Source organism: Somniosus microcephalus, chromosome 23 (genome assembly GCF_052327205.1).
Source record: "Somniosus microcephalus isolate GS21.2 chromosome 23, FLI_Smic_1.0, whole genome shotgun sequence".
In the NCBI taxonomy this organism is placed as follows: Eukaryota; Metazoa; Chordata; class Chondrichthyes; order Squaliformes; family Somniosidae; genus Somniosus; species Somniosus microcephalus.
Genome location: NC_141009.1, coordinates 3,928,179 through 3,955,291, shown reverse-complemented (window position 1 = coordinate 3,955,291; position 27,113 = coordinate 3,928,179). Strand labels below are relative to the sequence as shown.

Below are 27,113 nucleotides of genomic sequence, written 5' to 3'. Positions count from 1 at the left end.
CTGCACCACCACTGGCAGGAGGGTGCAATTACAGCATGACAGGTTTACATAGGCAGTTTGCATTCTAAACGAGAACGTAGGAATGTATTATAGAAGTAGTTGACAGGACATAAGAATTAGGAGCAGGGGTAGGCCATTCGGCCCCTTCATTTAATAAGATCATGGCCAATCTGATCTTGGCCTCAACTCCACTTCCCTGCCCGTCTCATAACCCCAGACTCCCCTGTACCTCAAGTATCTGTCCATCTCCACCTTGAATATATTCAATGACCCAGCCTCCACAGCTCTCTGGGTAGAGAATCCCAAAGATTCACAACCCTCAGAGAAGAAATTCCTCATCGCCGTCTTAAATGGGTGCCCCCTTATCCTGAAACTGTGCCCCCTAGCTCTAGATTCCCCCACGAGGGGAAACATCCTCCCTGCACCTACCCTGTCAAGCCCCCTCAGAATCTTTTCAATAAGGTCGCCTCTCATTCTTTTAAACTCCAATGAGTATAGGCCCAACCTGCTCAACCTTTCTTCAGGAAGTGCATGCAGCAGTAAGATTCTTAATATATTATAGCCGCTCCCCGTTTTTTTTTTTACCAGGTGAACAATGAAGGCAAGCTGTGCACAAGATCCCTCGAAGACCAGCAGCAGGAAAACTGGGAACCGGCTCCTGGACGAGCACAGACTGACTTGATGGGAGTCAGGGGGCCCCCAGCACGCCTCACCTGCTGAGACTGGGAGCTGAAGCTACTCCGCCGGCTCCTCACGCTGTGCGAGCTCAGTGCGCTGTGAGCCGAGTGCTCGCTGTGCGTGCTGTGCCGATCAAACTCGTCGCTGTATGGGTCCCGCCGGCTGCATTCATCGAAGCTGGCGTCGTATCGAGGGTCGTACTGCCAGAGGTCCTCGTACCCATTCCGCCTTTTAAACAGAAGGTTGTTCGGTTAATCTTTAGCTTGAAGGAAATCTCTGCCAGGACAACCCCCGCCCCCCCCCATACCCCCTCAAGCCTCAGACGACGACTCCTCCTCACCCCCCAACCCCCTCAAGCCTCAGACTGCAAGAGCTCAGGCTCGATTCCTCTGTGCTGCATTAGATAGGAGCTGGACCGGTTCCTGACTGGGGCAGAGATCGCATCATATAAAAGATAAGTTGTTTAACGGTTCACACACGCATCGGCAATGTGATGGACTGGTTTCCATCACCTGAGGGGGTCAGAGGAATTTTACAGATTTCCCCCCCCCCCCACAGCCATGAGATTACACGGCTGCGGAGGGGGGGGGGGGGGGGGGAGGGGAAGTGTCTAGTCATGAAAAAGAAAAGACTTGCATTTCTCCAGCGCCTTTCACGACCACTGGACATCCCAACACGCTTTACTGCCAATGAAGTACTTTTTGAAGCGTAGTCACCGTCATAATGTAGCAAACGCAGCAGCCAATTTGTGCACAGCAAGCTCCCACAAACAGCCATGTGACAATGACCAGATAATCTGTGTTTTGGTGATGTTGCCTGAGGGATAAACATTGCCCGCAGGACACTGGGGAGAACTCCCGCTGCTCTTCTTCAAAATAGTGCCGTGGGATCTTTAATGTCCAGCCGAGAGGGCAGACGGGGCCTCGGTTTAACATCGTACCTGAAACACAGCTTCTCTGACAGTGCAGCACTCCCTCAGTACTGCCCCTCCGACAGTGCGGCGCTCCCTCAGTACTGCCCCTCCGACAGTGCGGCGCTCCCTCAGTACTGCCCCTCCGACAGTGCGGCGCTCCCTCAGTACTGCCCCTCCGACAGTGCGGCGCTCCCTCAGTACTGCCCCTCCGACAGTGCGGCGCTCCCTCAGTACTGCCCCTCCGACAGTGCGGCACTTCCTCAGTACTGCCCCTCCGACAGTGCAGCGCTTCCTCAGTACTGCCCCTCCGACAGTGCGGCGCTCCCTCAGTACTGCCCCTCCGACAGTGCGGCGCTCCCTCAGTACTGCCCCTCCGACAGTGCGGCGCTCCCTCAGTACTGCCCCTCCGACAGTGCGGCACTTCCTCAGTACTGCCCCTCCGACAGTGCAGCGCTTCCTCAGTACTGCCCCTCCGACAGTGCAGCGCTTCCTCAGTACTGCACTGGGAGTATCAACCTAGATTTTTATGCTCAAGTCTCTGGAGTGGGACTTGAACCCACGACCTTCCGACAGCTGACGTCGTGGTGTGGTGCAGGCAAGATGGATCAGCTGGTCTTTCCCTGCCCGTCTGTTGGAGTGAGTGTGCTGCGATTGGTCTCAATGGCCTTGGGTTAGGGACAGGAAGGACAATCAGCCAGGGCTCCTGCTCCAGAACAACCCAGTGACCCTTGCTGGAAAGTGCATGCGTGCAAATCTCCGGGGAACAGGATTGGACTTGGCTGTGATGCCATCCACAGCCAAATAGCCTGCTGACATTCATTGCCCAATGAAAGGACTGGCACTCGAGTGATGCAGGGCACTGCCCCCAGCTCGAGTCAATGCCTGCAGAAGAGGGGAGAATAGGACAAAGAAACAAAACACCTGCTGCACTGCCTTCTGAAGCGTCACTCTCTCCACACACGCCTCCTCCATCCCAAGATAACCGATGTCCCGATGTTTATCGCCCCCATCCTCACGCCACACGATTGGAGACCTATTCGCAGTCCGCCAGCCAAGGCCACTCTGATCCTACTAGTGAACCATCACAACCATTCTCCAAACCCAGGCTCCTCCAAAGAACGGCCACACCCCACTGCCCCTCTCAGCCTTGGGGAGGAATCCTGGAAACCCACTTCGCACCCGGGCGACACTGTTCAGGACTGGAGGAAGTGGACGAGGGATGCCCAGAGATCCGATCGCCAGTAACATCTCCCTCACCAGAGAGGGAGAACAGAGCTACCAAATAAACCGGAGCCAAAACAGACACAGAAACTCCATGAAGGGTACAGGACACGTATCACGTTAAACTGCAAGAGCAGAATTGGAGTTCTCACTTGGGAGGTGCTGCCTTCTTTCACCACCCCCGCCCCCCCCCCCCCCCAATATACATAACAGGAGGCGGCCATTCAGCCCCTCGAGCCTGTTCCGCCATTCGATTAGATCAGGGCTGATCTGTATCTTAACTCCATCTATCCGTCTTGGTTCCGTTACCCTTAATACCCTCGCCCAACAAAAATCTGTCGATCTCAGTTGAGATTTTCAATTGGCCCCCAGCCTCGACAGCTTTTTGGGGGAAAGAGTTCCAGATTCCCACTGCCCTTTGTGTGAACGGCCTGGCTCTAATTTTAAGGTTCTGCCCCCTTGTTCTGGACTCCCCCCACCAGAGGAAATAGTTTCTCTCTCTCGACCCCATCAACTCCTTTAATCATCTTAAACACCTCGATTAGATCACCCCTTAATCTTCTAAACTCGAGGGTATACAAGCCCAGTCTGTGCAACCTGTCCTCGGAATTTAACCCTTTTAGCCCCGGTATCATTCTGGTGAATCTGCGCTGCCCCCCCTCCAAGGCCCATAGAGTATGCCCCCCCACAATCCTTAAACTGCAACATATCTCAGGAGGCACGTAGTGTCTTGGCTCCGCGATACACAACGAACGGTGGGAGAGGAGCTGCAGAGCAATGCCCGGTCCCGGGAGCTCGGTTATTCACCTGTCTGTGTAGGGCTCCCGGTAATAAGGCTCCCGTGCCTGATAAGGTGCGTAGTACCAGTACGGCCGGTCGTACTCCCTGTAGTCTCTATATCGAGGATCGTAGGCAGCGGGGTCGTACCGGTCCCAGTGGGCTGGGTCTAGCAAAAGAGAAACACAACACAGCAATCACAGACTCACACTGCAAGCGGCATTTCAAGGAGGGAAAGGAAAGGGAAAAAGACTTGCGTTTCTCCAGCGCCTTCCACCACCTCAGGACGTCCCAAAGCGCTTTACAGCCAATGAAGTACTTTTTGCAGTGGAGTCACTGCTGCAATGTAGGAAACACAGCAGCCAATTTGCACACAGCAAGATCCCACAAACAACAATGAGATAATGAACAGATAATCTGTTTTTTCAGTAATGTTGGCCGAGAGATAAATATTGGTCCAGGACACTCCCCTGCTGCTCTTCCAATAGTACTTGTACGTCCACGAGAGGGAAGAACCCTTAGCTCAGAGCACAGCAACATGGGGAGGGAGAATGTGACGGACCAGGATAAAAACAGCTCCACCATAGCGGCAGAGCATCACAACCTTGCTCAGATACCATGGAGCAACATCATGGCCAATCAGCTCCTCTGGTATAGAAACTGGCAACACAGCAAGGCGGTCAGCAACAGAGAGAGGTTAACATCTGTGATGCAGAACTGGGCTATGGTGGGCAGCCCTACAAAGGGGCTCTCCTGCTTGACTGGGCGGGATATTAAAGGGTGCGGGGAGTGAGGGGGAGAGTGGGATTAGACTGGGTGGGATATTAAAGGGTGCGGGGAGTGAGGGGGAGAGTGGGATTAGACTGGGTGGGATATTAAAGGGTGCGGGGAGTGAGGGGGAGAGTGGGATTAGACTGGGTGGGATATTGAAGGGTGTGGGGAGTGAGGGGGAGAGTGGGATTAGACTGGGTGGCTCATGAGAAAAACAGTGGTCTAGAATTGATTGTGTTTCTGTGCCTATGTTTCTGAAGCCTGCACAAAGCTTTCCCTGCAGTATCTGATCTTACTGGTGCAGTACAGAGTAAACATGAACTGCCAATATCTCACCTCCGTTCCTTAAACCAATCCAGGCACGGTTTGGTAAAATTAGAGGGAGTAAAACTCAATGCACAATCTCCAGTCGTCTAGCGGTCACTCCGAGCGGACAAGCAGTGATTTGGGAGCAAGTTATCCACTCAGATTGACACACAGACCGAGACAACCTGAGCAAGGAGAAGACCGTTTAAAAAAAGACACCATTAACTGTTACTGTCGAATGTGCTCTGGTCTCAATGGTCCAGTCTATTTCTTTTTAATTCCAGCTCAGGATTTGGGCATCATGGGCAAAGTTGGCATTTAATGGCCATTCGTTATTGCCACAACCGAGGATCTCGCTCGGCCACTGCAGAGGGCGGCAAGAGTCAACCACCTTGGTGTGGGACTGGAGTCCCAGATAGGCCCAGACCGTTCAGGATCAATGTTTCCTCTAAGGATGTGCAGTGCCCGAGGTCCCACGTAGGCTGCTCACCAGCCTTTGTACTGTAAAAACCACACATGTGCAACATTTGAATGGTCAGCGCAGCAGTTTAAAGGAACCGTGCACAAAAGAAAAGTTAGAGGGAACATTGGTAAAGACGGCAGGATTCCTTACCTGAAGGACATTCGTGATCCAGTTGGGTTTTCATGACAATCCAACAGCTTCATGGTCACCATTACTGGGATCAGTTTTTTAATATATAAACTGAATTCAAATTCTCAAAGTGCCAGCGGTGGGATCAGAATGCACATTCCCTGGATTATTAGTCCGGTAACAGAACCGCCACACTGCACTAGGCCCACCGACAGCACAAGTCCAACCCCAGCCACCGTCAGAATAGGAAACTGCTTTACACCCAACCGGCTCACCTCTTCGATCTCGTACCGAGCGAGTGATGTGGTGTCACTCTTGCCCGAGGTCGACGTCCACCCCAGGACTCGAGCCTCTAACCTAGACCGACAGCCCTGCGCGGTACTGAGGCGCCGTCCTTCAGAAGGGACACTAAACCGAGGCCCTGTCTGGTGCCTCGGACGGACATTAAAGATCTCGGGGCACTGGCTCCATGTCAGGGGAAAACCAGGATCGGGTCGACCGTGGTGCCCCCCCATAGTGAAATTGCCTGATGCGCAACGTCTAGCCTCAGCCATGAAGCACAGGGGTGGGCAGACAACGCCTCAGGAATCTGTATCCCAATATCACCTGCTGCAGGGATTTAATACTCCACTAAGTTACTGGACATTTCACTTAACTGACCATTGCCAAGTGCAACAGAACCAGCTCTTCACAAGGAGAGGATAGAAAAGTGATCCTTGCTTACCTCTGTACGGATATTGCCCACTGTAATAATCCGCATAGTAACCAGCATAGGCCTCTCGCCCACCTCTGCCACCGTAGGAGTCTTCAGTGCACCCTTGCCTGAGGAGATCACCAAACAGAAAGGAGGAGTGAATGTCGTGCCGAAGGTGCCTGCTTGCTGCCAGTTCACTGAGGATTGGAGTAATAAGTGCAGGTCTGAGCCCAGCCACCCCTGCAGCCTGACTGGCCTCAGACACAACCCACCCACTGACAATATCGCATGGATTAACAGAGGGGTGTATAAAGGGTATGTACGTGAGAGCGAGCGAGCGTGCGACAGTGAGGCATGAGAGAACACACAGGGTGGAATTAAGTGTGTGTGTGCGTGTGAGAAAGCGCGAGTGACAGTGAGGCATGAGAGAACAGAGTGGAGCTAAGGGGATGCAAGATTGGAAGAGAGATAGTGAGAGCGAGCAACAGAGACAGAGCACAAGGTGGGACTAAGGAGAGCGGCAGAGAGCGAGGGCGAGAGGGAGTGTGTGTACAGGAGAGGGGGCAGGCAAGATGCCACAGATCACTTTTTAAAAGCAGACGGTATGGAGAAATTAACCAAACCAGCCAGGCTCCCCGCTCACTATCCTGGGAAGCGTGTCTGGGATTCGGCCGAGGACGAGACGGGTCCTCGGATGCGATACTTTAGCGAGGGAGCTGAGGGTGCAGTGGCACTGCAGCCTCGCAAGGTCAATGTCTTCAGGAGGGGAGAATTTAGGAAGAAAATTTAATTTGTAGGCAGATTGGTGCTGCTGTACCATTCATAGGGACACTGGCCTCCCCAGCTCCACTCTCCCCTCAGCCCCACCTCCCCCCACTCTCCACCCCCCCCCCCCAAAGCCCCACTCTCCCCCCCCCCACCACCCCAACCCCCTCAGCGAGATTTCAGTCGGAAGGCTTGAAGGAAAATTGCGGCCAAATACTAATACTCCTCGCCATCATCTCCAATCAACCTGTTCAGAGTGGGGCCGGGATAGAGGGATTAAACTAACGGGAGGTTTGTGAATGAACATGAGAGGGGTTGGCAGCTTGCACCCCGGGCTGGTGCTGAACTAGCTCATCTGAGGGGCAGCAATGTTAGTGGGAGGGCTGCCACTGCCCTCAGTCCCACCCACACCAGAGCTTTGCGGAGGTCAGTAACAATAAGAGCCAGGGCTCCTGCTCCTGATTTCGCTCCAGGGATTTCAAATCAAATCAACTTTTATTGTCATTGTTAGTGCACAAGTGCAGTACAACGAAATGTAGGCTTGCGGCTCCCGAGAGTGTACAATTTGGATTAGGACACTTAAACATTTCAACATACATTTGTACATATATATTAGCATAAATATGACCATAATAAAGTGCATCGGCAGCTGTGCAGGCTTTAGTGTTTATTTGTGGAGTTCAGTAGGATGACAGCCCTGGGAAAGAAGCTGTTCCTAAATCTGGTCGTACGGGTGCGAATGCATCTGTAGCGTCTCCCAGATGGTAGGAGGGCGAACAGACTGTGGCTGGGGTGGGTAGGGTCTTTGATGATGGACCGTGCCCTCCGTAGGCAGCGTTTCTGATATATATGTTCTATGGTCGGTAGCCGGGTGCCGGTAATGCGTTGGGCAGTTTTGACTACCCGCTGCAGGGCTTTCCGGTCATGGGAGCTACAGCTGCCGTACCATACCGTGATACAGTTTGTCAGGATGCTCTCTATAGTGCAGCGGTAGAAGTTAGAGGATCGGGGAGTATTTTTCCAGAAAAAATACTGGAAAGTATTTTTTCCCCATTTATTCTCGGGATGTGGGCGTCGCTGGCAAGGCCATTATTTATTGCCCATCTCTAGTTGCCTCTCGAGAAGGTGGTGGTGAGCTGCCTTCTTGAACCGCTGCAGTCCGTGTGGTGAAGGTGCTCCCACAGTGCTGTTAGGGAGGGAGTTCCAGGATTGTAACCCAGCAGTGACGAAGAATCGGCAATATATTTCCCAGTCATGATGGTGTGTGACTTGGAAGGGAACTTGGAGGTGGTGGTGTTCCCATGTGTCTGCTGCCCTCGTCCTTTTAGGTGGAAGAGGTCACAAGTTTGGGAGGTGCTGTGGTAGAAGCAATGTGTGTGTGGGTCCCAGGCGAGACCTGCAGCGGGCTCTGTTGCGTTGCCCTCAATGATTCAAGAGCCTGTCTGCCTGCCTGCCGAGGCTCACGTCAGAAGGATGGCCAGTGGAGGGAGGTTTGCCCCTGTGGAACCCCTACCCCAGCTAGAGGCAGCACCTTTCAGGGGAGATGGAGCCAGCATTGAAAGGTTTGGGGGGGGGGGGGGGGCGGAGACATGGGGAAGCAAATTTAAGTTTTATCGTGAGTTTTGAATCCACTTCCAATTGGACCATCCACTGAAATGCTGCTATCAGCACCTGCAGGGTCAGGACTAATACCCTTTCCATTTATGGAGCAACGTACCTGGAGGATGGCCGGTCGGAGGACTGACTTGCTCGAGAGCTGGGTCGACTCGTCCTTTCCCTCTCTGGCTCCTTGTAACCCACGTTATTGGCGTCATACCTAGCATATCGCACGTTGTAACGCCGATACGGGTCATCCTGAAGAAATGAAGAAATGAGCATTCCTTAAAACCTCAGTGGCCAGTCCCCGGCGGACCAGAGCGCCCCGCCCGGCCAGTCCCCGGCGCCCCGCCCGGCCAGTCCCCGGCAGACCGGGGCGCCCCGCCCGGCCAGTTGAGGCCATTACAGGGGTCACACCCGGAGGCTCCGAGGCCAATTTCAGGCACCCCAACCACTGCCGTGACCGAGATCAGCGGACTCAGCACTGGCCAGCGATTGAAGCTGGGATCTTCCCTGGCCCGTACAGCTTGGCTACACATCATCTTCACCAACTCAGCTCTTGGGGAAACCTTATTCTAATTGCTTCCAACAAAAACACACACTGATGGTCCATCAGCACATAATGCATGCAGTTGCAATCGGAATACTTACTGAATAACCTGCCCATGAGGAGCACGATACCTAACCCTGGAGCACAGCCGTACATGGAGAGTACCCATCCACTTATCACTCCTGCTCACAGTGAAGGAGAGACACTCTGGGCAAGGTGCAGAAAAGGGGGAGCCAGAATGATGGCCAGCCTTGGGACTCGGAGATCTCAGAACAGGTCACAAGGGCGAGAGAAACAGAGGCTGAGAGTTTTAAAATGGAACGGTTGGAAGCTCTGGCCAGATAGGTTATTCTGGATGGACAGGATGGTTAGTGCAGCAGGGCCCCGATAGACACCAAGCAAAGGGTGAGGTTAGCTGCCCTCAGGAGCAGAGCTCCCTGCACAGTCAGTATCGGGTCAATGAGGGTTGAGGTGTACGGGGTAAGGTGCCACTTAGCTGGCATTAAGCAGAGTTCAGGGTCTGTGGTCTCCGCCAGCCTTGTTTGACTGCCGTAGGGAGTTAGTGAGGAATCTCCTGATTTACCAGGCTGATACCAAGCTGTACAAGGACGATACCAGAATGGAGAGGTTATAACCATCAGGAAAGACTGAACAGGCTGGGGCTCTTTTCTCTTGACGAGAGAAGGCTGAGGGGTGACCTGATAGAGGTTTTAAAATTAGGAAGGGGTTCGACAGATTAGACGTGGAGAAGATGTCTCCACTTGGTTGGGGGTGGGGGGCGGCAAAACTAGGGGCCATCAATATAAGATAGTCACTAATAAATCGAACCGGGAATTCAGGAGAAACTTCTTTACCCAGAGAGTGGTGAGAATGTGGAACTCGCTACCACGGAGTGGTGGAGGCGAACAGCAGAGATACATTTACGGAGAAACTCGATAAACACACGAGGGAGAAAAAAATAGGATCTGCTGATAGGGTGAGGAGGAGGCTCGTGTGGAGCATAAACACCAGCACAGAGCAGTCGGGCCAAATGGCCTGTTTCTGTGCTGTACATTCGATGACTTCATGAATTGAATTCAAGATTTTCCCCTCTCCCAGCAGAATGCGTGGTTAAGGGTCGGATCAACGGTTGTGGTGGCAGTGTCGGGCTGGGCTGGGCTTGATAGGCCAGACAGTCTTTCCCAGCAGCCTTCTTCCATACATCAATTCTACGTCATTTATTTTTTCCAATATGCAGGGGAATTCTGTGCTCAGAATTAAGAACGTTAGTGCACAGGAGAGAAACACTTCAGCTAATTGTGTTGCTCAGTGCCAGCATCAAGCACTCCCAGCAAGAGATGGATACAATGTCCTATCAAACACTCCCAGGACATGTACAGCCTGGGTTAGATACAGAGTAAAGCTCCCTCTACACTGTCCCCATCAAACACTCCCAGGGCAGGTACAGCACGGGTTAGATACAGAGTAAAGCTCCCTCTACACTGTCCCATCAAACACTCCCAGGGCAGGTACAGCACGGGTTAGATACAGAGTAAAGCTCCCTCTACACTGTCCCCATCAAACACTCCCAGGGCAGGTACAGCACGGGTTAGATACAGAGTAAAGCTTCCTTTACACTGTCCCATCAAACACTCCCAGACGTGTGACCAGATATAAACTGCAGGACTCACTGCATAAAACCAAAAAAAGAAGAGGTGCTGGAAATCTGAAATGGAAACAGAGTATGCTGGGATCACACAACAGGTCAGGCAGAATCCGAGGAGAGAGAGAGAGAGAGAGAGAGAAGTTAACGTTTAAGGTGCGGACCAGTCATCAGAACAGGTTTCCCAGTGAAGGGCCCACACCTGAAACTTTAACTATTCCGTTCTCTCCACACAAGCCAACTGACCCGCTGGGAGTTCCCAGCATTTTCCGTTTCTGTTACACGAAACTAAGAGTTCCTTATCGATCATAAGCACAGGAGGAGCCCAACAGCCCCTCGAACATTTATCAATCATTCAATTGGATCATGGCCGATCTGTACCTCAATCGGAACACACTCGGGAATTGATCTGGAGGGGAAATAAAACGGCTTTTGAAAGTCATGGCCAGAGTTCAACTCAGCAATTTATCCCACACCAGTTCTCCTGATGGTCGTAATTCACGTTAAGTGGCCATTTTTTAAACTGAGTATCAACAGGCTATTCAGCTGTGGAGGGCATCGAGCTCAATCATATCTTCACCCGGCACTCCCACAGCTGCACATTGCAACAGGAGTCACTGGAGGCTGGAGCTGGAGCAGGGACCTTGGCTGATGGGCTGCCCTCCCCCTCACTAGATTCACTGCACCACCCCAACCACCCACACAGTCCCCGGGACCCTCCTGCTCAGTGCTGTGCTGGGTGGTGCCATTAAGAATCCAGCTATCGCAGGAACGCACCCAGTCCCGTTCACCCATCACCCCCCGTGCTCGCTGACCTACATTGGTTCCCGGTCTGGCAATACCTCCATTTTAAAATTCTCATCCTTGTGTTCAAACCCCTCCGTGGCCTCGCCCCTCCCTATCTCCGTAACCTCCTCCAGCCCCCCCCCCCCCCCCCCCCTCCCCGAGACCTCTGCGCTCCTCCAATGCTGGCCTCTTGCGCATCCCCCGATTTCCATCGCTCCACCATTGGTGGCCGTGCCTTCAGCTGCCTGGGCCCCAAGCTCTGGAATTCCCTCCCTAAACCTCTCCGCCTCTCTCTCCTCCTTTAAGATGCTCCTTAAAACCCACCTCTTTGACCAAGCTTTTGGTCACCTGTCCTAATATCTCTTATGTCGCTTGGTGTTAAACTTTGTTTGATAATCGCTCCTGTGAAGCTCCTTGGGACGTTTTACTACGTTAAAGGCGCTCTATAAATACAACAAAAAAAACCTCGCCATCGTTCGATACTTACCTACCTTGCTCACGGGCAAGTTACTGAGCTACAGAACGGAGCGACAGCTACAATAAAGAGAGAGAAAGAAGGGAGCCTTACCTGGTAGTACGGGTGGTTGCCTCTGGAATCCATCGGTGGGTAGGGCATCTGCTGGCTGGCTCTGGGGTCCAGGGACGGGTACGACGGGTAAGGCACGGTGTAAGGCTGCTGAGGGTCCGCGTTGTAATCCTGGTACGGGTACGGGTAGGGGTAACCATACCCTGCGTGCGGCTGGGCCGGGGGGTATGGGTGCTGCGGCGTCACCTCGTGCTGGGGGGGCGGCTGGGGGACCGTTACCGGAGCTTGAGCCGCTGACTGCTGCGCCGGAGGCTGGGCGGGACCGGGGCCTGGGTACCCGTAACCTGCCGGCGGGTACTGCCCGCTGACTGGCACTGGCGGGCGCTGGGCTGGGTCGTGAGCCGCGGGCGGCGGAGGCGCTGCCCGCTGTCCTGTCACCGCGGCGATCGGCTGCTGCTGCTGTTGGACGTCTTTGGTGACCTGCAGATAGAAACCTGGTTTGTCATTGGTGTAGAGCCCTGCGGCGTACGGCTGGCAGGGAGCAGGGTGCTGCGTGGCACTGCCGAGCGACAGGGAGGTGGCCTGATTAGTACCGGCGAAGGGCTGATTAGGCGGAGTGCGGCGCAGAGTAAAATCAAGCAGCTCGCAGTTAGCCGACGACTCGGGTCGATGGAAGGCGCCAATCCTCGCGCCGTCCTTGCTGGCATCACCGGGCTGAAGACTGGAAGTTGGGGCAATCAGGGTTGCACCAGGAGCCCGGCTCGACGGGGGGCTCGCAGGGGCGGTGGGGTCCGTCGTCAGTCCTTCGCCGGCCAGCCGCGGGTTGAGGCGGCCATCCACGGCCAGGTTGAGCGGTGTCTGGACAGGCGGTGGTCCGAGGCTGGGATTCGGGGGGACGGGGCTCGCCAAGGCCACACTTTGGCCGTCGCCCCGGTCTCGGAGAGGGCGGTCGGGGCTGGGCGTGGTGGCGGAGGTCTGAAGAGGCCGAGCGAGCAGCACGGGCGGGCTCGGCGCGGCCGGAGACGGGACCAGCAGCGTGGCGTAGCTGGGACTTGCCTGGTTTGTCGGGGCTCCGTCTTCTGCCCCCTGGGGAAGGTGCTCCATGTTTCCCGGGAGCATCGGGTAGCTCAGAGCCTTGCCGCCATCCTCTGGCGGCTGCACCACCTCGGCGTTCGGTTCCTTGGCTGCTGCGGGCACTGCCGGTGCAGCCGGCGCCAGCACGATCCCGGCGCAGAAGTTCGGCAGCTCGCTCTGCGCCCAAAGGGTAGCGGCGGGGCTCTCCGACTTTGCCCGGGCGCCGTGTGCTCTAGAGGATGGTCGCTTCTCGGGCACCTCTGACGCAGGCCATGCCATGTTCTCGGGGGCCCCCGGGCCGGCGTATAGATTCAGGCGAGGCCGGTGGGCGCGGATGTTTTCCAAGTTGTCCGGCGGCTGTTCCAGATTGCCGGGGGAGACATCCGAGGCGCCGGTTCCTTGCCGCTGCCCCGCGGAGCTCACCGCTGCCTGGCTCAGCTCCATCACCATCTTCGCCTGGTCCACTTCGGCAGCTTTGACCACCAGCTGGCTGTGTGACCTGACCGGCTCGAAGGAGCTGTTGGCGCTGGCCTGGAAGGTGGCCATGGGCTTGGGAGCGCTGGGGGTGGGGGGCTGAGACAGCTGGCTGTAGTACACCGCCCTTCCCGCGCTTTCCGCCTCCCTGCCCGGGTGCGATGGGTCCCGGCCCAGGGGGGAGGAGTCAATCTGCTCGAAGAAGCGGGAGGGGGAGTCGGCGGGAGGCTTCGCACTCTCTTGCTGGATGAAAGTGCTCGGTGGGGCTTGGGAGCGCCTCAGGCTGGAGCCGCTGCTGTGACTGGCGCTGCTGCTGTGGTTCGAGGAAATGCTGTCGGAGCGCAGCGGGTGAGGCGCGGAGTCAGGGGTCTCCAGGTTTGGCGGCGGCCCCCCCCCTGCTCCGCCGAGGCTTTTGGCGACGTGCAGCCCTTGGTTTGCCAGCGCAGGTACGGGCTGGAATCCTGCGGGGATCCGGTCGGGCTCGCTGGGCAGGACCTCCTGGTTCTGGACGAATTCGGAATTCTCGTCGTTCTCTAGCGCCGGCCCCTCGCTCTGGGGCAGAGGGGGGTCGGTGGCCCCACCGGGCTCCCCGCCCCCCTGGCTGTAAACGCCATACGGGGCGGGCAGGTGTGGGAGGAAGCCCCGGGATTCCACGGCGCCGCACGGATCGGGCAGCGGCGGCGCACTGAAGAACTGCCCGGAGCTGGGCTGAAAGGCGTCGCCGATCGCGGCGCACGTCCCAAGCCGCCCCTCGGCCACCAGGGTCTCTTCATTCTCCACCTCGCCCCCTTTGAAAAACATGGAGACGGTGCCCGGATCGGAGTCTGGGGGCGGGCCCGAGTGCGGGGCGGGGCGGTCCACTCGGTGCCCGAGGTGAAGCGTGGCCTGCTGCTGGCAGGGTTCCCGAGGGGGGCTGGGCAGCCAATCCTCCGGCCGGGCCAAGCTGGGGCTGGCAAAGCTGTGCTGCTGCTGGGGGGGCTGCTGGAAGGGAGCTGCGTGGCTGCCATCTTGGCGCTCAGCTCCGGCAAACTGTGCGAGGGGCTCCGGCGGGTGCTGCTGCTGGTAGTGCCCGCCCGCCGCCTGGTTTTGGTGCGGCAGGACCGGCTGGAGCTGGGGAGCGCAGTAACCGCCGAACCCCTGCGTCTGGGGGTCGCTGGGCTGGAAGTAGTTCTGGACAGAGGGAGGCCGACTGCCGTGACTCGCCGCCCACTGGGAGGAGGAGTTCTGCTGGAACTGCGGCGGGAAAGCAGGCACGCCGGGAGGGAAGGGAAGGGGCTCCCGGCCCCCCTCCTGCCCGTGGGTGGGTCTGGCGTGTGGTGGGGCCGAGCCCTGGCGCGGCCCCGCCTCACAGCTCTCTGGCCCTGGCCCCAGCCCCGTGTGGAAGTAGGAGGGCTCCGGAGGCAGGCCTGGTCCGGCTTCAGCTCCTCGTGTCGGGGGCGCAGGGGAAAATCGCCCGGCCTCGCCGAGCTGCGCGGGGAGAGGGGCCGGCGCGCCGTACGGTTCGCAGCGTTCCCCCGGTGGCCCGGGAAACGCCACCTGGGCGCCGCGCAAAGTGTCCGCAGGCCACCGAGGCAGTACGTAACCCCCGTCTTGCCGGCTCGGGAATGGCGGAGGGGGCAGCGGGTTTCCATTGGCGGCATTCTGCAGTGACGGTGAACAGCCAGATTGGGTGGGCCGGCCGAGGCCGAACGGATCGGTGACCGGTGGCGGAGGGGCGGGGGCCCCCGACAGTGGGGTGTTGGGCCGTCTGAAGGGGGCGTTGCGACGGAAAGCGTTGGGGGTTCCCCCGCTCGGTGGGGCTCCAGCGGTGCTGCCGAATCCAGGTGAGGATCGGGGTGGCGGCGGTTGCATTGCCGGGCTCTGCATCGATGCTGGCAGTCGGTGAAAGACGATCTCCGGAGTTGGCGGGGCTGCCACTCGAGCACGGTACCTTTTGGAGAGAGACACAGACGGTTAGTTTTACAGGAGGGAGCGCCCCAGGACAGGCGTCTCGAAGCTTCCCGGTCACAGGCTGGTGAAAACTGGCACCCCCCTCAAAGCATTGATATAGAAAACTAGGCACGACATTCAATTGCCAGATGTTTAAAGTACAGCGACTTTCACCACCTCAGGAGTTCGCAAAGCGCTTCACAGCTAATGAAGTACTTCTGAAGTGTCGTCACTGTTGTAATGTAGGAAACGCGGCCACAAACAGCAATATGATAATCACCAGTTAATCTGTTTGTGATGTTTATTGAGGAATAAATATTGGCCAGGACATCGGGGAGAATTCCCCTGCTCTTCTTCAAAATAGTGCTGTGGGATCTTTACCTGAGGGGGCAGACGGGGCCTCGGTTTAACGTCTCATCCAAAGGACAGCCCCTCCGACAGTGCAGCGCTCCGTCAGTACAGCCCCTCCGACAGTGCAGCGCTCCGTCAGTACAGCCCCTCCGACAGTGCAGCGCTCCGTCAGTACAGCCCCTCCGACAGTGCAGCGCTCCGTCAGTACAGCCCCTCCGACAGTGCAGCGCTCCCTCAGTACAGCCCCTCCGACAGTGCAGCGCTCCCTCAGTACAGCCCCTCCGACAGTGCAGCGCTCCCTCAGTACAGCCCCTCCGACAGTGCAGCGCTCCCTCAGTACAGCCCCTCCGACAGTGCAGCGCTCCCTCAGTACCACCCCTCCGACAGTGCAGCGCTCCCTCAGTCCAGCCCCTCCGACAGTGCGGCGCTCCCTCAGTCCAGCCCCTCCGACAGTGCAGCGCTCCCTCAGTACAGCCCCTCCGACAGTGCGGTGCTCCCTCAGTACAGCCCCTCCGACAGTGCGGCGCTCCCTCAGTACAGCCCCTCCGACAGTGCAGCGCTCCCTCAGTACAGCCCCTCCGACAGTGCAGCGCTCCCTCAGTACTGCCCCTCCGACAGTGCAGAGCTCTGTCAGTACAGCCCCTCCGACAGTGCAGCGCTCCCTCAGTACTGCACTGGGAGTGTCGGCCTCGATTATGGGTTCAAGTCTCGGAAGTGGGGCTTGAACCCACGACCTTCTGAGTCAGAGGCAAGAACTCCCACCCCCAAATTTCTCTCCCCTCCCCGTGCCGTGAGTGAACGGGAGCTTTCCACTATCTGATCTGCAAGCCTGGATGTCATGGGTTTTCCGGCCATGGGGGCCTTACAATGGAACCCCATCCTGTACTCACCCAACACGGACTCGTACACCTTCCAGCAGGGGTGGCTGGATAGTGAGCAGAAGCAAAAACCTGCAGCCCACCTCCCCCAACCACCTTTCTGACCTGCAGAGGCCAATCGTTGCACCCAGAGGGCTGCCCCAGCTGGGCTCAGACCAAAGGGGCACGACCTGGGCACCTTCCTCCTCCCGCTGCTGCCCGTGTCCTAACGCTCGCCAAGTCCCGTTCACCCATCACCCCTCACCCCTGTGCTCGCTGACCTACACTGGCTCCCGGTCTGGCAAAGTTTTGATTTCAAAATTCTCATCCTCGTCTTCAAATCCCTCCATGGCCTCGCCCACGCCTTCTCTAACCTCCTCCAGCCCTACAACTCCCCCCTCCTCTAACCTCCTCCAGCCCTACAATCCCCCCTCCTCCCTTCTCTAACCTCCTCCAGCCCTACAGTCCCCCCCTCCCCCCTTCTCTAACCTCCTCCAGCCCTACAACCCCCCCCTCCTCTAACCTCCTCCAGCCCTACAATCCCCCCTCCTCCCTTCTCTAACCTCCTCCAGCCCTACAGTCCCCCCCGCCATCTCTGCGCTCCTACAGTCCCCCCCCTCCCTTCTCTAACCTCCTCCAGTCCTTTAAGACGCTCCTTAAAACCTACCTCTTTGACCAAGCTTTTTATCACCTGTCCTAATTTCTCCTTATGTGACTTGGTGTCAAATTTTGTCTGATAACGGTGCCTGTGAAGCACCATGGGACGTTGTACTATGTTAAAGGCGCTATATAAATGCAAGTTGTGGTTGGGGAACGTACCTACCGAGCCATCGGGTGACAGAGCAGGGGGAGGGTTCGAGATAGGAGGTGTCAGGCAGTACCCTCGACAATGGGCGCCTCGAGCACAGGTGGGCGCACCGTGGGTCCTCGGGGTAACGTTTAAATCCCCGTCCATTCCCGGTATCCCGCTGCTGGCACCAAGAGATCTCGGTGATCACCAGGGCCTGGGGTGGGGGCACATATAGCCCCTGCAGCCACAGGCTAGGCATCCTGACCGGCAGTCTATCCCCACTTTGTAGCACGGGCAGCACGGTGGCATAGTGGTTAGCACTGTTGCCTCACAGCGCCAGGGACCCGGGTTCAAATCCGGCCTCGGGTGACTGTGCAAACTCCACACAGACATTCTCCCCGTGTTTGCGTGGGTTTCCTCCGGGTGCTTCGGTTTCCTCCCACAGTCCAAAGATGTGCGGGTTAGGTTGATTGGCCATGATAAAAATTGGCCCTTAGTGTTAGGGGGGATTAAATACGTGGGGTTACGGGGATAGGGCTTGGGTGGGATGGCGGTCGGTGTAGGGACCGGGTGCTAGGGTTTGGATGATCAGCCATGATCTTGTTGAATGGCGGAGCAGGCTCGAAGGGCCGAATGGCCTACTCCTGCTCCTATCTTCTATGTTTCTATGTCTGCATTCAGCACTCAGACAGATGGACAAAGGACATCCAATCTCCTACTTATTCCATTGGGAGTTGGCCAGACCTTTGAACCAATATCCATAGTTCACAAAAACAAGGAATTTGATCTGTGCAAAAAATATAAACACGTCCGCCCTTCCCCTTCCACTGCCTTCTAGCAGAACGTTCTATATTGTATCTCAATGCCAGAATCTGACACTTTAGGAAATTAGGCAGCTGAAAAAAATCTCGGCAAACGCCAGTTAGTGTCAAGCTGCACAAGGCAAGTACCGCACACAGAGCAACGTCAGTGTGTTGTGATGGGCCATTCAAGCCCTGTCGCAACCACTGTCAGAGTGTTTGGGTCATATAGAACGCCCCCCACTACAAAAACATCTTGCATTCATATCTATGCTGACACTCCTGGTACCAGTACAGAGCGAGCGCCGCACTGCCGGAGGGGCGGCGCTGGGGGAGCGCCGCACTGCCGGAGGGGCGGCGCTGGGGGAGCGCCGCAGTGCCGGAGGGGCGGCGCTGGGGGAGCGCCGCACTGCCGGAGGGGCGGCGCTGGGGGAGCGCCGCACTGCCGGAGGGGCGGCGCTGGGGGAGCGCCGCACTGCCGGAGGGGCGGCGCTGGGGGAGCGCCGCACTGCCGGAGGGGCGGCGCCGCACTGCCGGAGGGGCGGCGCTGGGGGAGCGCCGCAGTGCCGGAGGGGCGGCGCTGGGGGAGCGCCGCAGTGCCGGCGCTGGGGGAGCGCCGCACTGTCGGAGGGGCGGCGCTGGGGGAGTGCCGCACTGCCGGAGGGGCGGCGCTGGGGGAGCGCCGCACTGCCGGAGGGGCGGCGCTGGGGGAGGGTCGCACTGCCGGAGGGGCGGCGCTGGGGGAGTGCCGCACTGCCGGAGGGGCGGCGCTGGGGGAGTGCCGCACTGCCGGAGGGGCGGCGCTGGGGGAGTGCCGCACTGTCTGGGGTGCCGTCTTTCGGATGAGATGTTAAACCGAGGTCCCGTCTGCTGACTCAAATTAATGTAAAAGATCCCACAGCCACTATTTTGAAGAGGAGCTGTGGTGTTCTCCCCGGAGTCCTGGGCCAATATTTATCGTCAAGCTTTTGGTCATCTGTCCGAATAGCTTTTTATGTGGCAAATTTTGTTTAATAAAGCTCCTGTGAGGTGCCTTCAGACATCATACTACATTAAAGGTGCTATATAAATGTAAGTTGTTGTACCCACTGGGCTCAGGACACAAGCTAACCACTTCAGCATGGTTAAGCATCTTACAGCAATTCAAACAGCAACTTCCCTTAAATACATCATTTGATCAAGTGCAATGGTCACGTTACTAGACTAATAATCCAGCAAACGCTAGTTCAAGTCCCACCACGGGCAGCTTGAAAATCCAAATTTAGGTTTTTTTTAAATCTTGGAAATAAAAAGCTGGGATCAGTAAGAGTGACCATGAAACTGTCGGATTGTCGTAAAAATACAACGGGTTTACTGATGTCCTTCAGGGAAGGAAACCTGCCATCCTTACCCGGTCTGGGCCTGTGTATCTCCGGTCCCACACCAACGTGTTGACTCGTACTGACTGTCCTGTGAGGTGGCCTAGCAACCCATGCAGGGATGGGCAATAGATGCCAGCCTTGGCAGTGGCGCCCACAGCCTGAGGATTAATTTTAAAAAATAATCAACAAAGCCACACGAGTTAAATGTTAAAGTTACTTGTACCAGTTAGTGGATTTCTGAACAAAGCATGACAGCGCAGCGCCGCGCCCCGGACAGCGCAGCGCCGCGCCCCGGACAGTGCAGCAACAGCGCAGTGCTGCACCCGGGACAGTACAGTAACAGCGCAGTGCTGCACCCGGGACAGTACAGTAACACAGCCAGTGCTGCACTCTGGACAGTGCAGTAACAGCGCAGTGCTGCACCCTGGACAGTGCAGTAACACAGCCAGTGCTGCACCCTGGACAGTGCAGTAACAGCGCAGTGCTGCACCCGGGACAGTACAGTAACAGCGCAGTGCTGCACCCTGGACAGTACAGTAACAGCGCAGTGCTGCACCCGGGACAGTACAGTAACAGCGCAGTGCTGCACCCGGGACAGTACAGCAACAGCGCAGTGCTGCACCCGGGACAGTACAGTAACAGCGCAGTGCTGCACCCGGGACAGTACAGTAACACAGCCAGTGCTGCACTCTGGACAGTGCAGTAACAGCGCAGTGCTGCACCTTGGACAGTGCAGTAACAGCGCAGTGCTGCACCCTGGACAGTGCAGTAACACAGCCAGTGCTGCACCCTGGACAGTGTGGTGTATGTGCCTTTAAGAGCCCGTGTACTGTAATACCAGTAGTGACCACTCGGGTATATAAGCCTGTATAGTGTCTTGTATCTTTTAGTTCACCTCCAGACTTTGTTCAGTAAACACCTGTTAAACCAACTCCTGCATTCCGTGTCTCCATTAACACACGGATACAACAGTGGCGACGAATTGGAAACGGACTTACCTGCAATTCGGCAGCACCTCAAGGAGATCGATTCCTCAGACGAAGGTCGAAGAAAGGAAAACAAAACAAAAAAAAAAACTGTGGTTTCACCAGCTAGCCGGGCTGGTGGCAGGTACTGCACTAATCCTTCCTGTGCTGCGGGCTGGGGCTCGATCGGGTGGCTCTGCAGCGGGGCCGAGCAGCGAGTCAGAAGGCAGAGACAAACAGACGGAGGGTGGAGCACTCGGGAGATGGCCGACGCTGCAAAGCAGGTCGGCGTTCGGACCAAGCAGAGGGAGGGAATAGTCCCAGAGAGTCTGGCGGGAACGAGTCTCCAACTATTAAAAATATCTGTATAAATAAAAACCGCGGAGAACAGCGTTGTCAGCAGCGGCAGCGGAGCGCGGGAGGCGCCATCTTGACTCGACAGGGAAGAAGAGAAAGCGCGGGAGGCGCCATTTTTGATTTTCAGGATGCCTAAGACTGGCAATATTACTGCTTTCGATAGTGATATAGAGGATTGGACCACATATGTGGAAAGAGTGGAGGTATATTGCACAGCGAATGAAGTAGAGGATGATAAAAAGGCATCGGTACTTCTAAATCTGATGGGCGCAAGGACATACGGGCTGTTACGAAACTTAATCACTCCAGCCAAACCGATGGACAAGAATTTTAAGGAGATTGTTGATACCCTACAGGAACACTTAAACCCAACACCGCTGCTGATAGCGGAACGATTCAAATTCTTCAGGAGGAATCAGCACAAGAATGAAAGTAACGCTGATTACCTCACTGAATTAAGAAAGCTGTCAAAGCACTGCCAATTCGGGGCAGGACTGGCAGATTCTCTACGAGACAAATTCGTCTGCGGCCTCCTAAGTGAAGGAACACAGAAAAGGCTACTTTCTGAGAAAGATTTGACACTGGACAAGGCTTTCAGTGTGGCTGTATCATACGAAGCAGCCGCAAGAGGAGCTGCAGAGATACAGCAAAAGCCACATGACTTCGGCACGCATGAAATGACACGGGGTTTCGAGAGATGTTATCGCTGCGGCAGATCCACCCATGACCAGAGGGACTGCTGGTTCAAGGACAAAGCATGCAGGCAATGCGGAAAGATGGGACATTGCACGTGTATGCTGATCTGGAAACAAAAAATCCACTGACAGAAAAAAAATCAATAAGGAAAAGTACAGAAAGGTACAAATGATGACGGACAGTAGCTCCGAAGACCAGAAGAGCGATAGCGACTCCGGAAACAAGAGACTAAGCTGTCTCAAATTACATAATGTAATTGCCAAAGAAGATTACCAGACCATTTGGGTTACCCTCACGATGGCGGGGTCCCCAGTTAAAATGGAGCTAGATACAGGATCAGCTCTGACCATCATAAGTCGACGGGATTACGAGCGGCTATTTCCGCATATACCTTTGAAAGACACATCCATTACCTTGAAGAAATATACGGGGCAGAAAGTATACCCCAGAGGGAAAATAAGGGTGCCTGTTGTATACAACGGCAAGGAAATACAGAAGTTGTATTTATACGTTCTGCAAGATGGTGGTCCACCGCTGTTGGGACGTGAATGGATCAGGAAGATACGTTTAGACTGGCACTCCATTCAGGCACTGACGGTGACCAGTAAGAAAAAAAATGATGACGTCATACCTGAACGATTAAAAGACATCTTGGCCAACGCCAAAGAAGTGTTTCAACAGAAACTAGGAACCTTGAAAGGCGTCACCGCCTCAATAAAAGTGGAAGATGCGGCAATTCCCAAGTTTTTTAAGGCAAGGCCGGTGCCATACGCAATTCGTCCAGCAGTCGAGGCAGAGCTGGAGAATTTGGAAAAGGCAGGCGTGTTATCCAAGGTAGATTGGAGCGAGTGGGCAACACCCATCGTCCCGGTCATGAAGAAAACGTTGAATAATGATAAATCTGGAGAGAAAAATTCGCATCTGTGGGGACTTCAAGGTGACTGTAAACCCGGTCCTTCACACAGTACAGTATCCTCTTCCGAGGATAGAAGATATTTTCGCCTCACTATCCGGAGGGAAACGTTTCACCAAAATTGACTTGGCATAGGCATATCTACAGATGGACGTTGATGAGGCCTCTAAAAAGTATCTCACGATAAACACACACAAAGGCCTGTACCAGTACAATCGACTGGTTTTCGGAGTAGCATCAGCTCCAGCTATCTGGCAAAGAGCTATGGAGCAAGTCCTGCAAGGGATTCCGGGGACTCAATGCTACCTAAACGACATCCTTGTAACAGGAGAAAACGACAACGAGCACCTTGCCAATTTGGAGCAGGTGCTCACTAGGCTGAGCGAACAGGGCCTACGAGCAAATCGGCCCAAGTGCGAATTTTTCCAGAAACAAATATCATATTGTGGCCATATAATTAACGAAGAAGGGTTGCATAAGTCACCTGAAAAAAATTGAAGCAGTCATAAAAGCCCCAGCACCTGAAAATGTCTCACAATTAAGGTCGTTCCTGGGATTGATAAATTACTACCATAAATTTTTACCGAACTTGTCAACTGTTCTGCACCCTCTTAACGCACTGCTACGAACGGGAGTAATTTGGAAATGGAGCGAAGACTGTAAATGTGCCTTCCATAAATGCAAAGGCTTGATCACGTCCAAGGAAGTGTTGCCTCATTACAACCCATCACTGCCAATCAGACTGGCGTGCGATGCATCCCCTTACGGCGTAGGAGCGGTATTATCGCATAGATTCCCTGATGGCTCGGAGCGGCCGATAGCTTTTGCGTCACGCTCATTGAACTCAGCTGAGCGTAACTATGCCCAGATCGACAGGGAAGCACTCAGCCTGGTATGGGGAGTGAAGAAATTCAACCATTACCTACACGGACAAAAATTTACCTTGTTGACTGACCATCAACCCCTCGTCTCCATATTCAACCCTAAAAAGGGCGTTCCCATTATGACAGCGCAAAGGCTACAGAGGTGGTCCCTTTTCCTAGGGGCACACCAATATGACAGAATACAAAAGGATCAAAACAGCATGGGAATGCTGACGGTTTATCGCGCCTACCGTTGCCAACGGTAGAAGAGGCACCTACAGTGGACCCAGTGGAGATGTTCCACTCAACCATAGTGGAATGTCTACCAGTAACAAATTCTACCATTGAAAAGGAAACGAGAAATGACCCGACTCTCTCACGAGTCTACGATTTAACGGTGAAGGGATGGCCAGCACATGGCGAACCACTGTTGCCAGCATTCTCGCAAAGAGGAGAACAGCTGTCAGTGTGCCGAGGAACCTTGATGTGTGGATCCAGAGTGGTGATTCCACCCAAACTCCAGGATAAAGTGCTAAAGGAGCTTCACGAGGGGCATCTGGGTGGGGTGAAAATGAAGAACCTAGCCAGAGCGTTTGTGTGGTGGCCAGGTATCGATGGAGACATCGAAGAAATGGCCAAGAGCTGTCTAGGATGCCAGAAGGTCCAAAACGTCCCACCACAAGCCCCTCTACATCCATGGGAGTGGCCCTCATCTCCATGGCAAAGGGTACATATCGACTTTGCTGGTCCATTTATGGACTCAATGTTCTTAATCGCGGTTGATGCACACTCCAAGTGGCCGGAGGTAATAAAGATGTCCTCCACCACCACGGAAAAAACCATCACAGTATTAAGGACCATATTTGCCAGGAATGGGCTGCCTGAACAGATCTGTTCTGATAATGGACCGCAATTTGTGTCCGAAGAATTCAGGAAGTTCTTAAAAAAACAATGGGGTTAAGCACTACACATCCGCCCCATACCATCCCGCCACCAATGGATTAGCTGAAAGGTTTGTCCAGACCTTCAAGCAGGCCATAAAGGCCATGGGTAATGAAGACATAAATCTACAACATAAGGTAGATAACTTCTTGTTGGCGTACAGGAATGCAACACGTGGTTACAAACCAAACTCCCGCCATGATGTTTTTCAATAGAAGACTAAGATGCCGGCTGGATTTGATCAAGCCAAACATCAGAAGGGACGTAGAGAACCAGCAATTTCAAGGCATGAATGAAAGGCCAACTAGAACCTCCCAGATAGGTCAACAAGTTTTGGCCCGGGACTACCGTACCGAGAAATGGCAGCCTGGAACTATTTGCACACGACTAGGACCGCTGATGTATACCGTGGACATTGGAGAAAGCATAATAAGGCGCCATGCTGACCAGATCATAGAGTCATCCGAAAAGGGACAACCTACACCACAACTCTATACGCCTAATGATGAAGCAGAGATACCCATAGTATCTACCTCCGATCCGGTGATACTGGAACCAGATGAACCCGACACTGGCATTCAAGCCGAATCGACCTTGCCAAAAGAACCTACTACACCACCGAAAACTACTACACCACCGAGGCGTTATCCGGACCGAGTCAGGAAGCCTCCAGAGAGACTGACTTATAACTGATTAACTGCAGCAAATGTGTAGATTATTGTTCTTGTAAACATGTTAATTAATGATTACTTAAAATGTTATGCACTGGTTATCTAAAAGGGGAGGAATTGTGGTGTATGTACCTTTAAGAGCCCCTGTGTACTGTAATACCGGTAGTGACCACTCGGGTATATAAGCCTGTATAGTGTCTTGTATCTTTTAGTTCACCTCCAGACTTTGTTCAGTAAACACCTGTTAAACCAACTCCTGCATTCCATGTCTCCATTAACACACGGATACAACAGACAGTACAGTAACAGCGCAGTGCTGCACCCTGGACAGTACAGTAACAGCCAGTGCTGCACCCTGGACAGTGCAGTAACAGCGCAGTGCTGCACCCTGGACAGTGCAGTAACAGCCAGTGCTGCACTCTGGACAGTGCAATAACAGCGCAGTGCTGCACCCTGGACAGTACAGTAACACAGCCAGTGCTGCACCCTGGACAGTACAGTAACACAGCCAGTGCTGCACCCTGGACAGTACAGCAACAGCCAGTGCTGCACCCTGGACAGTACAGTAACACAGCCAGTGCTGCACCCTGGACAGTACAGCAACAGCCAGTGCTGCACCCTGGACAGTACAGTAACAGCGCAGTGCTGCACCCTGGACAGTACAGTAACAGCCAGTGCTGCACCCTGGACAGTGCAGTAACAGCCAGTGCTGCACCCTGGACAGTGCAGTAACAGCCAGTGCTGCACCCTGGACAGTACAGTAACAGCCAGTGCTGCACTCTGGACAGTGCAGTAACAGCGCAGTGCTGCACCCTGGACAGTACAGTAACAGCTAGTGCTGCACCCTGGACAGTGCAGTAACAGCTAGTGCTGCACCCTGGACAGTACAGTAACAGCGCAGTGCTGCACCCTGGACACTACAGTAACAGCCAGTGCTGCACTCTGGACAGTGCAGTAACAGCCAGTGCTGCACCCTGGACAGTGCAGTAACAGCGCAGTGCTGCACCCTGGACAGTACAGTAACAGCGCAGTGCTGCACCCTGGACAGTGCAGTAACAGCCAGTGCTGCACCCTGGACAGTGCAGTAACAGCGCAGTGCTGCACCCTGGACAGTACAGTAACAGCGCAGTGCTGCACCCTGGACAGTACAGTAACAGGCAGTGCTGCACCCTGGACAGTACAGTAACACAGCCAGTGCTGCACCCTGGACAGTGCAGTAACAGCGCAGTGCTGCACCCTGGACAGTACAGTAACAGCGCAGTGCTGCACCCTGGACAGTGCAGTAACAGCGCAGTGCTGCACCCTGGACAGTGCAGTAACAGCCAGTGCTGCACCCTGGACAGTACAGTAACACAGCGCAGTGCTGCACCCTGGACAGTGCAGTAACAGCGCAGTGCTGCACCCTGGACAGTGCAGTAACAGCGCAGTGCTGCACCCTGGACAGTGCAGTAACAGCGCAGTGCTGCACCCGGGACAGTACAGTAACAGCCAGTGCTGCACCCTGGACAGTACAGTAACAGCGCAGTGCTGCACCCTGGACAGTACAGTAACAGCGCAGTGCTGCACCCTGGACAGTACAGTAACAGCGCAGTGCTGCACCCTGGACAGTGCAGTAACAGCGCAGTGCTGCACCCTGGACAGTGCAGTAACAGCGCAGTGCTGCACCCTGGACAGTACAGTAACAGCGCAGTGCTGCACCCTGGACAGTACAGTAACAGCGCAGTGCTGCACCCTGGACAGTACAGTAACACAGCCAGTGCTGCACCCTGGACAGTGCAGTAACAGCGCAGTGCTGCACCCTGGACAGTACAGTAACAGCGCAGTGCTGCACCCTGGACAGTGCAGTAACACAGCCAGTGCTGCACCCTGGACAGTGCAGTAACAGCTAGTGCTGCACCCTGGACAGTACAGTAACAGCGCAGTGCTGCACCCTGGACAGTGCAGTAACAGCGCAGTGCTGCACCCTGGACAGTACAGTAACAGCGCAGTGCTGCACCCTGGACAGTACAGTAACAGCGCAGTGCTGCACCCTGGACAGTGCAGTAACACAGCCAAACAGCCCCTTCACATCCTAGGAGGATAAAGGAAAAAAACCATTTACAGCCAGTTTCACCACAACAGTAACTCAGTTTAGACAGCTCACTCAAGAGGCTAACTAGTGGGAGAGTGACGAGAGGACTATCTTCATAGAGGATGGCTGGAAGATGGAACACTTGACCACACGTGGCTATTGAGACAGAGGCTGTAACATCA

At 55.1% G+C, this 27,113-nt stretch overlaps 1 protein-coding gene across 3 annotated transcripts in view; it reads right to left on the bottom strand.

Annotated features, from left to right (window-relative positions):
• Positions 1 to 27,113, bottom strand: part of sec16a (SEC16 homolog A, endoplasmic reticulum export factor) — a 90,922-nt gene that overhangs the window by 51,438 nt on the left and 12,371 nt on the right. For 2 of the 3 annotated variants that reach the window (XM_085965230.1, XM_085965232.1), the window contains exons 2-6: positions 11,860 to 15,295; positions 8,435 to 8,571; positions 5,983 to 6,080; positions 3,620 to 3,758; positions 714 to 906 (exon numbers count right to left, since the gene is read on the bottom strand). In XM_085965230.1, coding sequence (XP_085821356.1) covers positions 714 to 906; positions 3,620 to 3,758; positions 5,983 to 6,080; positions 8,435 to 8,571; positions 11,860 to 15,231 — 3,939 coding nt within the window. In that variant the 5' untranslated portion in view covers positions 15,232 to 15,295. Of the gene's footprint in view, positions 1 to 713; positions 907 to 3,619; positions 3,759 to 5,982; positions 6,081 to 8,434; positions 8,572 to 11,859; positions 15,296 to 19,482; positions 19,612 to 27,113 lie in introns of all 3 variants that reach the window. The other variant, XM_085965231.1, reaches the window with a different exon arrangement.